Source organism: Meriones unguiculatus, chromosome 19, assembly GCF_030254825.1.
Source record: "Meriones unguiculatus strain TT.TT164.6M chromosome 19, Bangor_MerUng_6.1, whole genome shotgun sequence".
In the NCBI taxonomy this organism is placed as follows: domain Eukaryota; kingdom Metazoa; phylum Chordata; class Mammalia; order Rodentia; family Muridae; genus Meriones; species Meriones unguiculatus.
The window spans coordinates 27,468,456-27,487,423 of NC_083366.1; the positions used below are offsets into that span (position 1 = coordinate 27,468,456).

Genomic DNA, 18,968 nt, shown 5'->3' on the forward strand with positions numbered 1-18,968 from the left:
GAGTGATGATTCAGTGGTTGAGAGCATTCACTGTTCTTGCAGAGGACCAGTTCCCAGAACCTATATAGTGAGCCATAACCATTCATAACTCAAGTTTCAGGGAATTAAATACTCTTTTCTCTAAGGGTACATGGCAGGCACATGAGGCACATATATACCTGCAAGGAAAACTTTCATACTCATAAAATAAGGGAGTCTTTTAAAATATATAGGATATCTAGCTAAGTTTTACTGTTTGACATGCTAATGATTTATTTTAGTTTAAGAATATTTAATGGGCTCATTAAAATCATACACATTTAAAGTGTACCATGTTATGATTTAATAGATGTATACATTGTATAATTATCATAATTAGGTTAATATACCTATTATTACTTATAGTTACCAGTTGTGTGTGTGTGTGTGTGTGTGTGTGTGTGTGTGTGTACTCAGAACATAAAATCTGGTCTCATTAAACTGCAAGTGTTCAATGCATTGCTGTTACTACAGCCAAGATGTTATTCATTAAAGAATCAGAATCAGAACCGTCCTCATATACTTGAAAGCTTTATGTTCTTCAACTGGCATCTCCCTTCTCACCCTCCAGTACCTTAAGACTTTTCAGATTGTGCATATAAATGAGGTCTGCAGCATTGGTCTTTTACTCTGACACTCATAATTTCAACCATATGGGGACAAATTAAATGATTTCCTTTTTATCCATGCTGGATAATATTCTGCTGTGAGAGTGTTCCATATGTTTTGTTGGTCCACTCACCTGTCAGTGGACACTTGAATTTCCATCTCTAGGCTACAGTGAAGTGGGGTTCTTTGAGGTATGCCATGAGAGGAATGGCTATGTCCACAGCAGCATACTGCTTCACGCTTTCATCAATGGAGCTCAGGGTTTGTACTTTCCCAACACTCACTTTTCTGTCTTGTTTACAATAGCTATCCTGTGAGTGTGCTGTCCTGTTACATTGTGGTTTTCCTTGCACTTGCGCTTTCACAGTAACTACTGATATTAGTCATTGTGTGCTCATTGGCCAATAGAATATCTTCCTTACTGCCTGTCCACACCCTTTGCCTTAAACATGAACTTTAGATAAACAATAAGTACTTGCCATAATGGTTCACACAATATAGAAATATGTGTACACTGAAAAACACTCTTCATCCAACGTTCAGTTTTAACGGGATGTACTCTTTTTGTCTGATAGACAGGAAAAAAAAAAAAAACAGCAACAGCAAAAAGTTGAGCTTTGCATGGATCTAAAATAGACTTATGTATTTCACAGTTTTGCTCTGAAATGGTTTGGTATATTTTGTGGGTGTTCGGCTGGTGTTCCTGCTTTATTAAAAAAAATTATAATTTCATTTCGAGATCCTCCAGACAAAGTCATTTGAGCTTCACAGTTTTGTGCAACGTTATTGGACTCACTTAATGAAATTATAACTCAGGCAAGGTATTTCATTCTGTTGGAGTAAATGAGCTTGGGCGGCAAGAGTTCAGGGGGAGCAAAGCCTTCACTGTGTCAATTCTTCCTGTTTGGTAGATGAAGGAGGAGCAGGCACTTCATATTAGAGTTATTTATTGTTCTCTTTGTGTGAACACTGAATTGGTGCCTGTCCCTACTGGAAACAACAGCTGTTAACAGGCTCTGAGATGAATTTCAATGTGATCTCTGCTGGCCTCTGGAAAGCTTGTCTAAAGAGAAAATAGGCTCAGCCTTGGAAGAAAAGAGCAAGTTCTTCTTCTGCTTGCCTGAAGGCTAAGGGCTGTTAAAACCACCAGTGAGTGCTTTCATGGCTATCTGCACTTAGATCAAGGTAGAAGTGCAAACGGGAATACTGGTGCAGGCAGGACTCCTCTTAATAACAGGAAGAGGAAAGAAGCAGTGTTGAACGTGTTGACCCCACTAAAACATCCTGCTCTGGGGTGTGGAAGGCTTCAGAAGAGAAGGAAAGAGCCTTGCAGGGCACAGCAACAGAGCCCTTCTTGGCCAGTGTCCCAAGCAGCTTAAGAGGAGATCAGAAACGCCTCTAATCCAAGTCTGTAACACAATAGACAGGAAATGGTAGCACTTTCTTCTATCGTCCTTTAATAACTGTGGTCCAGATTCCCGATGAAATGGAGAGAGTTGTGTAGTCACAAGGAGAATCTGTGCTTGTGGATTCTGAGGGTTACCGGCAATGAGGCTCTGACAGGCTTTCCAGAGAGTAGGCGCTGTGTGAACAGACACCTGCAGCTTCTCCAGTATAGTTTGTTTGGTGGAAACTTCTCAAGTAAGGAACTTTGACTCCTTCCATTACTTGTTTTAAAATGTGTTTCCCAGGAGCACTTCCCACCTTGAATTCTTTCACCTGTATGCTTAAGAGAGAAATTGCTAATTGGGCCTGTTGGTGTACACCAGTAGTCCAAGTCTCTGAGAGACTGAGGTAGAAAGATACCAAGTTCAAAGCCAGCCGGATCTGAAGAGTAAGATATACATCAACTAGGACAGGAGGAGTGCAGAAGGGCAGCTGTTCCTGGGTCCCTGGAAGTCCATCAGGGTCAATGACGCTTGACCATACCCAGGGTGGTTCAGACCCCTCTATCTGAGCCTGACCAAATCGTTCCCTCTTGAACTTCTCCTTATACACGCAATAATAGACAAGGCTTTAAGTTCAATAAGCCTCTGTGAGTGCATGTGTGTACATGTGGGGGTACTAGGGTGCTCATAAGTGCACACACTCACACAAGCACATGTGTTTCTCAGATTCTACATCTTTACCTTCTATGTATATCGTTCAAGAGCTCAGAGTAAATGTTGTACAAGTGAGGAGTGTGGGAGAATCTTTGGCTTTATTGGGATAATTCTCTCTTAATTCTGGAATTGTTTTACTCAACTTTGATTGATCCTTTCAGAAATTCCCTTATATTATTGCAGGAGTTAGCCCACCTACCTGTAATCAGCTGAGAGGTTATTACCCTGAAGACAACTACTTAATGTTTTCAGGGGTGTGACACAAGAGCAGAGAAGGTGCCAAAAATAAATAAATAAGTAAGGGAAGAACGGTGGAAATCATAAGGTTTTCAATTGAATGGAGAGGGGAATTTGAAAAAAAGGCTGTCAGAGAGTCAATAAAAGATGGAGCCAGAATGAAGTGTCTGAAGCCACCTCCCCTCTTCTAAACTCTCAGTAATAAAAACATAGGAAAGCATTGGGTTTCCTGAAACTTGATGTCAAAAGCGCATCTCCTCTTCTTCTTTCTCTTTCCAGACAAAGTAAGCATATTGTCAACCTTCCTCGCACCCTTCAAGTACCTAAGTCCTGGCACCACAAACACGGAGGATGAAGATACTCTAAGTAAGCAGCGCCACTTCTCTTATGGACAGGTCCTCACTAATTGTGAATGGGGGTGGGAGCTTCTCTCTCTCTAGGTCCTTGTAACCATGGAGTAGACTGGCTGGTCTTGCCAAGTATAGGAGGTCCTGCCCTCATCTTCAGCAAACCCATCTTCTTCTACAGTTACATTCTTACCCATAGTTCCATCCTCATCTGTAGCACCAAGCTCCCCATAATCCCAAAGTTACCACTTAAAGAATGGAGTCCTTTTCCAGAATCTTGTCCTCACCTGAAGTCCATATTCACCCCCAGGACCAAACTCACACAGATCTATGTCCTTACGTAATCCTATGCCTACATGTAATCCCCTCATTAGAGTATATCAGCATTACTTGCCATCCACCCTAATCAGGAGCCACCTATAGGACCAAACTTATGCAGAGTCTTCATGGCAGGACCACCTGCCATGGGATTCTCTGTAATCTGTAGCCTACCTTCACTTTCAGGACCAGACTCTTGCAGAGTCCTATCCTCGCCCAGAGTCTCATATTCACATGGAATAAAACCACAGTACCAACATTAACTGGGATACACTCCAACCTGCCATCCATTCCTGCCTGCAGGACCAAACTCTGCCCTCTCTCAGAGTCTCCTGTTTACATGGGAAACCATCTTCCCTTCCAGTTCTTCATCCCTGGAGTTGAACCCTCAGAAGTTCTGTCCTCATTGAGAATCCCACTCTCACTTGCAGTTCTATGCTTAACTAGAATCCCACCTTCTACCTCAGACCCATCTTTATCAGACATCCCATTCTCATGTGGAGTCTCATCCTTGTCCAAAGTTTCATATCTCACCTGAATCTTACCACACTAGGAAATAGACCCTTACCAGAAATCCCAGTCTCAAATAACATCTTGTCCTCGTCTGGAATTCTGTTCATACCTGGAGACCCATCATCATCTTAAAGATAAGGAGATATCAATAATGTATGATCAAGGACTCCAAGGAGTGTAGGAGAGAAACTAGTTTTCTTAGATTATTCTCTTTTTTCTTTCCTTCATTCTCCTCTTCTAACTACAGAAAAAAAAAAGATTTTGTTATCATGGTGTCTTAGAGAATGGATTTTACAGTTCTTTAATAAGAAAAAAAGATAACTAGGGGTTTTCTATTGAAACATCTCTAATGCATGAAGCTGAGAAAGAATTGGACAGCATCATTAGGTGTCTAGTATTGAAGCTGGGTTAGGGAAGGGGCTCATGACTATATCTTCTGCTTAAATCAATAAGGAAAGCTCAGAATAGAAACTAGAAAAAAGAGGAAAGAGAAAGAGAGGGAGTGAGAAGAAGAGAAAAGACAAGAGTGAAGAAGAGGTGGTAGGGGGAGCAAAGAGGAAGAGAGGAGAAGGAGAAGAGGAGAGCCAAGGAAAACAGAAGAGGAAGGAGAATTGCACTTCTCTTACCTGTGACATATTCCCAAACATTTAAAAGAGGAGGCCAAACATTTCACAAGAACACCTTTCTGCATTTAATATCACCTAACAGATTGGCTTCTTTTTCAACTAAAATGAGTTAAGAATGTGCTTGCTGTGGGATGGGGAGGAAGCAACGTGCTATTGCTGGTTGCTAAGATAACTGGCTGAATCACAGAAAAGCACTGGCAGAGATTTGCATGGGAATGTTGTCCATGTTGCCCTCAGCCTCTAAGAATCAAAACACATTATTGTGGGCACCTCTCTCCAGACAATTGTTAACGCTACTAGAAAGGGGAATTTCTCCCTGTAATTAATTGTTTTCCTCATTTCTGTGGCAAATGCCAGCAAAAACAACTTAAGGAAGGGAGGGTTTATTTTGGTTCACATTTCAAGGGTATCTAGGTTGGAAAGTCATGGCTGCAAAGCATGGCTGGTTACATTGCGTTCACCATACAGAGGCAGAGACGGGTGAATGCAAATGCTCAGCTTCTTTTCCTTTTAAGTTTAGGACCTCAGCCCATGGGATGGTGTCACCCAAATCTAGGTAGGGTCTTCCTACCTTTAGGTAAGCCAGTCCAGAAGCTCCCCAACATATGCTTTCTCCTAGATAATCATGTCTAGATCTTGTCTGGTTGACAATGAATAATAGCTACATCACTGACCAAAAGTAAAGCTGATAGTGCTCAAAGGTCAGAACCTGGACAGACATTCACAATCTTCTGCTTGGATCTTTTTATTTCTAAAGAAAATGATAGAGAGGTGATGGATAGGGGGAGAAATTGACTGGGCTTAGACAAGAGTTCTTGACCCTGATTTCTGGACTCCTCTCTTAGCAAGTTTTACAATTTGAAGCAAACTCTTGACATGTCATTTTGTATATCCTCTTGTGGTGATCTGATTTAAGAGTTTCCAGTTCAGTCAAGTTATGGATGACTACCTCAGACACCTTAGAAAGAACGTTTAAAAAAGCATATTGTATGTGCTGCATTCATTCTGCCACGAGAGGGACTTGAACTCTGTTTTCCTGCTCTCTCCACCTGGAGCTGGGAGGAGGCTGGCTGATTCAGGGAAAAAAAAAGATGAGTTAACTAGAGAACTTTTAGAGAGAGAAAAGCAAATGTGTTCTAACTTTCAGAAACTCAGGGGCCAATATCCAAAGACCCAACAGCTTAAGAAACCGGGACCTTTGTAAAGTCGCTGCTCTGTCCAGAGGACACTGAAAAAGTCACAGGCATATGCACACGTGTACACACACATGTACACACACACACACACACACACACACACACACACACGCAGCAGCAGCAGCAGCAGCAGCAGCAGCAACTTCACCTCTGGACAGCACTTGCCTCCCTCCTGAGGCTGACACATTTAGCAAAGCAGGAGCCTGGTTTGGGGTCAACGAGCTCTGCATACATGTTCACTTTGAGGTTTTGAGCTTGCAAATGGGGGAATTATTAGCATGGAACATCAGAGAGTTGAGGAGAGGCTGAGACATAGAACACATGGAATGCTCAATCAAGGATGGATAATACTTGCAATTAAAGCAAGTATTATCTGGTTTATTGGCTGATGGAAAGAAACATACAGACAAAAAATAAGTTTTGGTTGTTTATTATCCATTAAAATGCTTTTGAAGTGCTTGGGGAGCCTCATTGTTGATGATGAGTTAATTTGTGTGTGTGTGTGTGTGTGTGTGTGTGCGCGCCAATGCATGTATGTGAGTATGCCTGCATATACATGTGGAAGCCAGAAGAGGATATTAAATGTCTTTCCCTAACATTTCCCTTCACTTTATTTATGTTTTGGGCTGTGCTGTGTTTTTTGAGACAGAGGCTCTTCACTGAACCTGAAGCTCATGTCTCTGTCTGGCTATCTGTCAAGCACTCTCTGGGATCCTTTCTGCCTACACCTCCGTGTGTGGTTTACAGATGCCCATGGCAGCTCCTGACTTTAACATGGGTAGTAGAGAGCAAAATGTTAGTCTTCATGTTGGTATGCAAGCATGTTACCCTCTAAGCCATCCTCTCAGACCACACTTCCTCTCTAGTTGATTCCTTTAGAAAACTATTTTTGTATGTTTGTGTTTGGTATGAGTATGTCCGTGATTTGAGTGGTGTTTATGTTTATCTATGTATGTGTGGCATGACTGTGTTTGTCATGTATATGTCCACAGTATGTGTTCATGTAAATGTGCATGTAGCAAATGTACATGTCCATGTGCATATGTATAGTGTATGTGAACACATGTGTGAAGCAAGAATGAGAAGAAGAGCTCTCTTCAAGCCCCACGCTGCATGCATTTGCATCCTCTAGATCTGCTGTGTCTCTGCTGCTCTAACGTAAAGACAGTTCATGTCTAACCACTTATATCTTTCAACTGTTCGAGAATGCTTTCCAGCAGCTACCTATATCCTAGCAACCTGGAATACAGAAAGGGTATTGTCCAGATTTGTGGGTTTCTTCATTAAAGAAGTTGTGCAGAGAGAGAGAGAGAGAGAGAGAGAGAGAGAGAGAGAGAGAGAGAGTCAGGACACAGTCACCACACACACACACACACACACACACACGGCTTTGCTTATAGAACATTGGTAGCTAAGGAGCCAATCAGCATTAAGCTGCATCTTAACTGGGAGATCTTTTTATAATACTATGTTTTCAAGATTTTTCTACCTTCTGCATTCAGCTCTGAGAAGGTTTCACCTTGTAACACTGAAAAGCAATATGTCCCTCTCCACCCTGGTACCATCATCTGCTCAGAAGTTGAGATTTGGTCCAGATTCAATGAAAAACAGCTGAGATCAAGGGTTTCATATTGTCTTTGGGCTCTGATAGAGGGCATCTCCTTACCCACAATACCTGCTTTTCCCTGAATCCCATGTACACCATCACAGCTTCATGGGTGAGTCATGACAAGCCTTTGAAGAAGGCATTTTCTACCAGCTGCTCAGTCTGACAAACTGTCACACCCACATACAACCAACAAATGCCAAGCCCCTGCTACCTTCTGTATACCTCAGCCTAAACCTACCTGCCATGCACCCTACAGGTTGGGCTCTCTCCTGCCCCTCTTCTACACACCAAGTCCTCCCCACTGCCTGGAGGAAGAACTCAACAGCCTGCCATTCTGCTGTTGTTAAGCCCTGTCATCTGGGAGGAGCTGCTCTGTTTTTAAAGCTAGGGCTGCTTGGCAGCCGAATAACCTTCACCAGAAACAATATTATCTCTTCAAATGTAGCGTGGCGCACTGGATGGCTGGCTCTCCAGAGCCCTCCTGACCCGCAGACATGACAGTGTCATTACCAGTGATGCATACAATCCCAATGATGCCAAGCCATGGGAGGAAGCCGGGTGTACATAATAAGCAGGGAGAAGATTCTGGCCTTCAAGGGAACCAGCAGAGAAGGAGGAGGCACATAAGTGAGTCTGCAAGCAAGCATGGCTTCTTAGGGATGATAGCAGTATGATCCAATCTAAGACCTGACCAACACCTTATCTAACCGTTCCTGAATGTCATCACACCAGGCCATCAAACTCAATAAATTGCAAATGACAGAGATATTTGGAAAATAAATACGTATCCACAGCTATGATAATATACAGTTTTTCTTCCTGTCCAAAATGCAATTCCTTCATGCGTTAGACCTTTAAACTTAGCATTATAATTGCCAAACATTTTGTCAAATGAGATAATGTACTCATAAGGCTCTAAAGAAGAATCCAGATGTGAGAGAAGCAGAATGGAAATAATTTCATTTTTCATTTTCCTATATAGATGCCTTCCTGACTTAGACATTTTCTTTCGGTGCCTGGCGGTCTTCAAATTGCTTATGATTGTTCTATTACTGTTGCTTATGGAATTTATCTAATGTCTTCTGAAGTTATTTGCTTGTTTTTTTCCCTTCTAATTCCCACAAGAAAAAGATACATGTGACTCCCTGAAAAGACCTTGTGGAAGTCACAGTTCAGAGATGTCTTCTTTTATGATGTCTTGAACAATAAGGTACTTTGTCACTGTGCCAAGACATTATACCAAGAACCATAAGCCCTGAGGCCATGCATGTGGTCTCCTTGGGAGTGAGTTTCATCAGGAAAGGTGTTTGGAACCCAAACATTCCCTTAGGAATGTTCTAAGGGGCAGGGGGAATTTGAGTTGAGACTATATGTGTCAGGTGGAGCTGGGAGTAAGCTATCTTTCATCCCAGAGTGACTATATCATTCTTCTCCCCTCACTGACTCCTCAGCATCCTGAGATAGGTCTGACACGCTCATAAATATGCACCTGTATATATACATGTATGTATGCCTGCAATAAGATCTCCCAAGATCTAATCTACTCTTTCATCCAACAAGCACTCACTGATTCAAACCCAGGTGCCTCTAGGAGGGCTCAGAGAAAGGAATAAAGTTTCTGTTATTTCTGGAAGGGGAAGAACTCACTAAGTTAGGAAGAACAAGAGCAAGTAGGAAATCCTTATGTCCCCTCACATGAGGTATGTACACATATTCTCAGAGCAAGAATCTCAGGACAGGACTGGGAGTTGACAGCATCAGAGTGACATGTTTATACAACCCTCTACATTTGTTGATAGGGTACAAGACTCTCTCCTCTGCTCCCAAGCATGTGCCTCCACAAAGTAGCTCTTCAAGTCTGTGTTTAAAAGTCAGAGATTTTTTTTCTATCTCCTGAATTTTTTAATCTGTTGATTATTATACGTAACAATTGGGTGCATAAAACCTATTAACCAAATGGAGGAAAAAAATGAATATAATTTCCTGGGTCAGAGGAGGTGAGTGGAGCATATTTAATGCCTTCTCTGTGAAGAGGAAAATGTGAAAGTGTCATGTCAGAGTTAGAGCTATGAAGAAAAGGCAGCAGCCAAATGCCCACATGTACCTGGCACCCAGGTTTGAGTTTGGCTGCAGTTGAATGTGCATATCTGCAGGCAATAGTAGATTACAAAGGGCATTTCTCTCCAATCTTGTTGCAAGAAGAGTGTTACCAGTGTTTGTGTTGCTCCCACTGAAAGAAAGGGGCCCAGGAAGAAAAGACAGGGCTTTTATCCTCATCACTGGATATACAGGCAGTGCAGTAAGCTCTCATGGGAGTGAATGTTGTTTTGTCAGAGACCAGGGATGTGTTTTGTTCTGCTCCTAGGGAGCCAGTGCTATTGTTTGGCCCACAGTTCTGGGTGGTAAGATCAATATCTCCCATCCATCACTCGAGAAAAATCAAAGAACCATTAATTCTTCTCACAGGAACATCCTGGAATTTCTAGGGAAATTGATGGGAATCACCAGCAAATAAATAGTCATGAAGAGAAGCTGGATATAGATGGAAGTAGAAGGTCCTGCACTGCTTCTCTGCTGCTCTTTAAAGTGCTCCTGTGTGGCCTTTTTACTGAGCCTGAGATAGATAGATAGATAGATAGATAGATAGATAGATAGATAGATAGATACATACATACATACATACATACATACATACATACATATATACATACATACATACACAGATAAATACATAGATAGGCAGACAGACAGACAGATAGGTGAAAGATAAATACATGGATGATAGATGGATACTTATATATTCACTTGATTCATGCTCACTCAACTGATGAAGCGAACACAAGTAAAATCTTCATCTTACACAGAGTGAGCTAAGATTCCAAGAAGCATCATCATCAGCAACAAAACATTATTTGATCCCTCACCTGCTTGACGCTAGCCCCTGTGAAGCGGCCATTGAACCTCCTCACATTCTAAGTGTCCCAGGACAGAGACTACAGCGTAAGACTAGATGGGCTCCAAAGTGTTTTCTGGATTCTGGGTATCAGCTGACGGAAGCATTTTGCATTCTTAATATCACCATGGTGATGTCATCCCAGAGACTCTAACTAGTATCTGAGATAGGGACCAATGTCTATACTTTTTTATTAACTGCTACTAATTATTGATGAGTAAGAAAGGAGCTCACAAAACCTGGCAGATGGTTCATATGGTTATGCTTACTCTCCAAGCAGAAGCACCAGAGTTTCATGTCCAGCTCCCACGTGAAAAGTGCTGTGCTGAGAACTGCTATAATCCCAAAGCTGAGGAAAGCAGGGCGTGGTGCAGAAATGGAAGGATTCCTGGAGCTTGCTGTCCAGCCAGCCTAGCCTACTTGGAAAGTTCCAGGTTCAGTTGAAGAGCCTGTCTCAAATTGAAAGGATACCCAACAACAACCTTGGTCTCCACACTTGTGCACACACACGGGCACATTTACACATCTGCACACACACAGACACACACACAAAGAAAGGAACCCATGTCCCAGTGTAATAATCAAAGTTTATATGAAGCGTTCTAATGACAACAATAACAACATATTGAGAGTTACAAAGGGAGGCAAATAAAAGGTATTTCACCATGTGTAGAACAAAAATGTTTTCTGAGTTTGATTCTCCAAGATACAGCAGAGGTCATCTGATATGCTGGCCACCATAATCACACTGGCACGCTTATTAAATCCCCACCTTGTAAGAAATCAATAAGAAATTAGAAGGCTCCAAGGTTTCTAGGCAATCTGATGTGGGGATTTGGGAATTGTTCTGTTTGCTCTTTATTTTCCATTTTGAGTTCAGTTTGGGGAAAATCACATGGTTTAATCTAATGTACACTTCCCCTTGGCTTGAAATACCCCAAATGACTGAGTCCACTGGGTGCACATACCCAGAGCACACAATGATTAACACAAATGTTCAGATTTAGCGTTTGTTGTCTAAAAGGTAATTATTTTTGCTGAGACCCATAACAAATGAATGCTGCATGGTTATAGCTTAGAAAACACTCAGATTCGCACTTTTGAACAAACTAACCTCCCAAAGCCTAATAGCTTTTTAGTAGTAAATTGCTAGAAATAGTAGTAAGCCCATTTCACAATTTAGAAAGTGAAGCTGAGCTCGCTCTCAAAGCAGAGCCCAGTGCCCCCCACTGGAACATCCTTGCCAGGGCTGTTTTGGCTTCTTTATAAAGACATGATGATAGCTATGACCGATTGGTTAGCTCTGAGCTAAGAGGAGGTTAGAGTACATGCTGAAAAGAACATTCTCAAACGTCAGGAAACCTCTGGAAGGCACCTGATTTTCAAAGGCATCCTTTGTGACTGTGAAATTGTACTTTCTTCTTCATTATTCTCCAACAACAATGCCATCAACTGAGAGGTGAGGGGCACAGTGGCGATTCTGACAGGTCTCAACCTGCGTGGTTTTCAAGCTGCATGAGAGAAGCAGACCCATGTGTCAACAGCCAGCCAGGCATTCAGTGTCTGTTTTGAAGCTATGGGTTCACTGAAAAATTCACCTGGAGTTTCCACTTGCTTAATGAGAGAGAGAGAGAAAAAAAGCACACATACATTCACACCTGTCACAGAACTGAGAGCTCCCAACCCCCTAGAGCATGTGCGAGGTGCTCAAAGAAACCTGGGCATGATTCTGCCCAGCCAGATCAGCCCCAGGACTCATCACACATGGGGTGGACTTGGCTTCATTATATCCAGATGGCCTGGGGAGGGATGTTAATCTACAAAGGCCAAGAAAATGTCACAACCATTCTGCATCCATAAAATCAACTTACAGCCTCTGCATGGATGAGCAGAATGTGAGAGTCCTAGGATCAGGCCCCATCCTAAACACTTAACATAGCATGCAACCTCTGCAAATGAATTATCCCAACTACTTAAGCCTCACTTTGCCCCTGCCAGCTTATAAAGTGTTGACTATACTAGCCGCTAGCTAACTAAGGACTAAGGAAAAAGAAATGTAGCAAAGTTAGGTTCTCAACAGAATACATAGAAGCTAGCAGGAATTGGTAGAAGATGGTAGACTATTCACAGCCATAATCCTTGGGCTTTAATAATACACTTGGGAGTTTGGCATTCCAGAAGCACACACCCTGGCAAAGGGCAGCAGGGGATCAGTGGCATTGTGGCAGTGCACAACTGGGATTTTCCAATAAGAACAGCTTTATTTAGAGAACAGTCATCCAGGGTGGCTAGTCCTTAATTATCTTTAAACTCACCTATCAGTCATAGTTGCACATAATAGTTATGTTATGTATAAGAAGCTTTCAGGCTGTGTAAGAGAAGCAGGCCCATGTGTCAACAGCCAGCCAGGCATTCTGTTTCGAGGATGTGGGTTGGCTGGAATATTCACCTGGAGTTCCCACCTGCTTAAAAAAAATCACATCTGTAACAGAGCTGGGAGAGCCCAGCTCCTAAGAACATGTGTAAGGTTCTCAGAAACCTGGGTATGGTTCTGCCTAGCCAGATCAGCCCCAGGACTTGTGTGTGTGAGTGTGTGTGTGTGTGTGTGTGTGTGTGTATCAAGTGATGCTTTTCTAAACATTCTTTACGTTAGTTCTTTGCCAAAGAAATAAAATGTTGGATCAGCAAGATGGTTCAGGTGGTAACGGTGATTTCCACCAAGCCTGATGACCCTGGTTTAATCCTTAGGACCCACATGTGGAAAGAGAAAACTGACTCCTGCAAGTTGTCCTCTGATCTGCATGCATGCACACATGCATGCGCACACACACACACCATACACACACACACACACACACACACACACACACACACACACAATGTAATTTTTAAAAAAGAAAGAAAGTGTTACAAGTACAAATGAAGTCATTCTTCACCCCCTTATTTCTTTTCTTTCCTTCCCTCCACCTCCTCTGGGAGACGAAAATGTATCTTTATGATATAACTGCCTTCAGTTCTTTCATAAGTCTGATTATGTGACTAATATGATTATATGAGTAATATGTAATAAGAGTATCTCATGACATACACGAATGCTATCTTACTCAATGAATTATTTTGTAAGTATGATGAGATTTATTTAGGTTGAAGAATATAGAGCCCATTAAGATATAATTGTATTATCTTCTGCTGTTTGATTCTACTACAATTTAACCATTCCTCTAGATAAGGGAAGTTAGGTATATCTTACACTGTCAACTTTTAAAAATTATGCTACAATGAACCTTGCTGTTAATCTCAGTTCTAGAATGTGTCCCTAATAGCATAATTACTGAGTAGGTAGTGTTTCTTTGTTATCAGTAGGTGTCCCTAAATTTTTTGTTGTAAAGGAATTGTGTTGTGCCTATGTGCATTAAAACCGACCTGTGGGTACAAATCCTTAGAAACATGTTAGCATTTTGGTTTGTTTTACGTGCTTGCCAGGCTACGATGGAAAGAATCTCAGAGGCAGTAATCCAAGGATTCCTGCTGTCCTGTAGGGAAAGCAGAGCCTCAGACTTGTGGCTGAGCCATATGGCTCATTTGGAACCACTTTCTACCTTGATATGTCAACATGTGGTATATTTATTTATAAGGACAAAAGATTTCGGGTAAGTGCCCTTTGTCAGGAAGTTCCAGGGATTGTGACAGAGAAGCCCAAGAACCACATTGCAGATGAAGTGTCCAATCCATGTCTCAGCACCTGTGGCCTTTGATTGGCTCCCAGCTAGTTGTCTTGCCTAGGACAGGGCTGGGGAGTCAGGAATTCAGAGCTCAGGCTCAGGGCCCCGAGACCCCATCAGACTCTCAGCTCTATAAACAACCAGCATGACCGAGGCCCAGCAATTGTACTGACTCACAGGTGACATGCAGGTGTTTAGGGAAGACAGCTGCACCTCTATCTTATTGGCTCCTACCTATCTCCTCTGTAGAGGTCTCAGGTGATACATTTCTCACTTCTGGATGTGAATTAGGAGGTAGGGTTTTGAGAAGCTCTATTCCACCTGGCATGAGGGAGCATGGCCTCAGCAAAGCTCTTCACCCCATAACTCAGTGTTCAGGGCATCACAGGCAACAATCACTGTGCTTTAGGGCCCTGACATCATGTGGGGAGGGAAGGCACTCATCATTGCAAGACAAGCCTCTCTGACTTCTGCTGTTGGCCTGACTTTAAGAGATAATGGGCACTGAGGGTGTAGGGCACTTGTAGGTGACAACATCTTGGCTCATACTAATAGACAACAGTCTGTGAGACCATGCCTAGGATACATTCCTTGCCTGTTTCGTCCTCACAACTCCTCAAGCCTGACTTTGTGACAACTGTGCAAATGGAGTCCTTCCACCACCACCACCCAATAGGCAAGTAGTCCCCACTGCTGCTCTTCCTTTGTATCTTGCAGAGAAGTCATTACACACCTTTCCCAGACATGGCTGGAGGAGCTGATAGCAAGGGACCCAAGCTGTATTCCCAGCCTTACAGGGCCATCATTAACAACAGTCTGTCATTAGTGGTGACCTGCCAGTGCCCTGGGTCATGACTAATCTGTTCTCACCTCCAGGTACCAGCAGTGCTGAAGTGAAGGAAAACCGAAATGTGAGCAACCTGGGGACCAAGCCCCTGCCCCCTGGAGACTGGGCCAGAGGCAGCACACCCAGCATTAAAAGGAAAAGGCCGCTGGAGGAAGGAAATGGGGGACATTTCTGCAAACTCCAGCTGATCTGGAAGAAGCTCTCCTGGTCTATGACCCCCAAAAACGCACTGGTCCAGCTGCATGAGCTGAAGCCGGGTCTGCAGTACCGGATGGTATCACAGACTGGCCCAGTGCACGCCCCTGTGTTCGCAGTGGCCGTAGAAGTGAACGGACTCACATTTGAAGGCACCGGGCCCACTAAGAAGAAGGCCAAGATGAGGGCAGCGGAGATGGCCCTGAAGTCCTTCGTGCAGTTTCCCAATGCATTCCAGGCCCACCTGGCCATGGGCAGTAGTTCCAGTCCATGCACTGACTTCACGTCTGACCAGGCGGATTTCCCCGACACGTTGTTTAAGGAGTTCGAACCATCCTCAAGAAATGAGGACTTCCCGGGCTGTCGTCCCGTCGACACTGAGTTTCTGTCCTCTGCCTACCGGCGAGGACGGCTACTCTACCACACACTGGACCTCATGGGTCAGGCTCTGCCTGACAGGTCCAGGCTGGCTCCTGGGGCCCTGGGTGAGAAGAACCCCGTAGTGGTGCTGAATGAGTTACGCTCAGGTCTGAGGTATGTGTGCCTCTCTGAGACAGCCGAGAAGCCCCGAGTCAAGAGCTTTGTCATGGCTGTGTGCGTGGACGGGAGGACGTTCGAAGGCTCTGGACGCAGCAAGAAGCTGGCCAAGGGCCAGGCAGCACAAGCTGCCTTGCAGGCCCTCTTCGACATCCGGCTGCCGGGTCACACACCCAGCAGGAGTAAAAGCAACCTCTTGCCACAGGTGAGACTTCTCAGTAGCTGCCTGGTAGGTGGAAAGATGGATGTGAGTTAAGGTATTCTTGCTGTGATGGGGGAATGGGTCAGGCCCTCTCCCCCCAGCGTCTGGGAGCAGAGTGTGGCGAAGCGCTAGCCTTCCTGAAAAGGCCCCTTTCCTAAGCACACAGAGAGCTATTGCCAGGCTTTGTGGATAGAGCATCATGGGAATATTAAGAAAGCAAAGAGATCATCAATACAGCAACTGAGAATAAGCAATGAGAGAATTAATGAAGCCAGGCAACTTTCGCAATGATGCAATCAACCACTAGAGAGGAAAGACAACCAGGGTCACAGGAGACAGCAGAGGGCAGGATCTTCTGTCCCCAGCAAGAGGCCCAGACTGTAGGAAAGGCGGGATTTATTAACCGGGCCCTCCGGTAACTTAGAAAACAAAGAACCAAGAAGTAAAAGGTGTGTTGGTTGGTGGTCTGGGCTGAGTTGTTCTGGGCAAACCAAGATGGGAAACTGTCTCATTGGGAGTGGCCGGGACCTCTATAACTATGGTTTCCAACCAAGTGGAAATTTCTGCAGTAAGACACTAACTCAGTCATGGGGGGGGGGGGGGTCCTGCTACAAGGCAGAGGTTAGAAATGAGATGTAGGGCGCTGCTGATGAAGTTTGGTTGGTCTAGTGCTTACGCAGCATGCATGAAGCCATGGGTTTGTTGCCTAGAACGGCATGGACCAGGAGCAGTGGTACGTTTCTATAATCCCAGCACGGGGGATGTAGAAGCAAGAGGATAAGGAGTTCAAGGTTATCTTCAGCTACACAGTAAGTTCAAGGTCAGCCTGGCATGTATGAGAGAAAGAGGGAAGGAAGGAAGGAAGGAAGGAAGGAAGGAAGGAAGGAAGGAAGGAAGGAAGGAAGGAAGGAGTTCTCCCAGTTTTGGCAACACAGTGGTGAGTCTTCTTAAATTTTTTTATCTTTCCTGGTGATACTGGGGTTCAAACCCAGAGCCACTTGCATGACAGACAAGTGGTCCTCCTGACCTGTACCTCCAGCCCTGTGGGTCTATTTACCTTCACTTGTTCAAGGTGCCTTTGTAGCACTGCCTATGTGTCAAAAACTGTTCTCACACCACTTAAAACAACCTTATTCTGCCAAGTTTTATAATTGCTTGCTTATGCAAATTATCTTTTCTCTTATCATTCTAAGACTTATTTGTAGGTCTCTCTAATGTAGTCGATACAGAAAATTATTTTTATTCATTTTGGGCATCAATCAAGGAAAGAAACACTTTACATAGTTAAAAGGCACTTAGCCCCGTGTGGGATTCATCATAAGTACTTAATAACTACGAGTTATTGCTGTGATCACCACAATCATGACATCACAACACCTGGAATAGAATCCCTTATTTTGCCTTTGGACAAAGAATTTGTAAAAGAATTTGGGGTGTCATCAAAACCCAGATACTGCTCAGTAATATGAAGAACATAACGGGATCCTTCACCTTGAAGAATGACTAGGTAGGTCATTTGTTTACTCCTTCATTCATTCATTCATGAATTCTTTCCACAGATATTTGACTATAAACAAGCATAGGATAAACACCCCAGCAGATGCTCTTTGTGTATTCGCATGTGTGTGTGTGCGCGCGTGTGTGTTTGCAGCACATGCAAGTGTATGTGTTTGGGTGTGTATATGTGTGGGTGTTCACACACATGTGTGTATGCATGCATGTAGAGACATGTCAGAGATCAATGAGGGATGTTCTTTCTATCATTTTCCACCTTATTTTTACCTATGCTTATTTTTAATTATGGGTCTATGTAGAGGGTATGCACATGACTTCAGTGGTCTTGAGTCCCGAAGAAGGAATCAGACCCCCTGGTCCTGGAGTTATAGGCAGTTGTGAGGCAACTGATGTGGGTGCTGGGAACGATTGGAGCTCTCTGCAATAGAAACATGCACTCTTAACTGCTGAGCCATCTCTCCAGCCCCTCTGCTTTATTATTATTCTATTTATTTATTTATTTGTTTGTTTATTTATTTATTTATTTATTTTGGTATAGACTCTCTTGCTCAGCAATTCGGCAACACTAGCCGACCAGCATGCTTCACTGATCCATCTCTACCCCATGAGTGCTTGGATTACAAGCACAGGCTACCATGCAGAAAAGCTCAGGCTTTTTATGTGGAAGCTGATGATCCAAACATGGGTCCTCATGCTTGCAGGACATGCACTTTATAGACTGGGCCCTCTTCCTGACCCTAAGATGTCCTGTTTTTTCACAAATCCTGAGTGAAGGGGAAAGACACACTAAGGCCTCACTGAGGGATGGTAGATTTCCCTGCTCCAGCTACCTCTTATTCATTCACTTAACCTCACACATTTATTGCACATGCCATAATCCCTTTAAGGAACAGGTGGGAGGGGGTAAACCATAAACATCATCAGTCTTGCCTTTCAGCTTGAGCTCAAATAAATGCATAGCCCCACTGAAAGCAAAGCGCTAGAGAAAAAAAAGCAAGAACAATTTCTAAATCAATCCTGGTGCATTTACTAGCAAGAAACTCTATGACCTCACTTCTGCTCTTTTCTATGCCTTTTTTTTTTTCCTGACTTCTTCCCATTCTACCTTTTTGCTACCTGAAATCAAACTTGCAGAACATCCATGGAAGCATTATCCTCCCTACTGCCTGGACTCAGGCTGGGCAGAAGAATGAGCCCCTTCTGAGAATGTCCATGACCTTTGGCATGACCTTGATCAGCTCATTTCTCTTGCTACCGTGTTTGAGACACCGAATTAGTGATTGTGGGCATGCCCCTGTTGCTGTTTTACTCCACCCCAACCTGATGCCACTTTGCAGAAAGACTGGAGCTACCCCCACAGCCCACAGACAGCCTAGGATTACCTGTTTACTAGGAAGCCCCCCCCTTCTGCTTCCTAATGTG

At 43.5% G+C, this 18,968-nt stretch overlaps 1 protein-coding gene across 3 annotated transcripts in view; it reads left to right on the forward strand.

The window, feature by feature from the left end:
* The window catches only part of Adarb2 (adenosine deaminase RNA specific B2 (inactive)), a 554,151-nt gene that overhangs the window by 359,826 nt on the left and 175,357 nt on the right, over positions 1-18,968 (forward strand). For 2 of the 3 annotated variants that reach the window (XM_060373126.1, XM_060373124.1), the window contains exons 2-3: positions 3,246-3,332; positions 15,127-16,034. In XM_060373126.1, coding sequence (XP_060229109.1) covers positions 3,246-3,332; positions 15,127-16,034 — 995 coding nt within the window. The remainder of the gene's footprint in view (positions 1-3,245; positions 3,333-15,126; positions 16,035-18,968) is intronic. The other variant, XM_060373125.1, reaches the window with a different exon arrangement.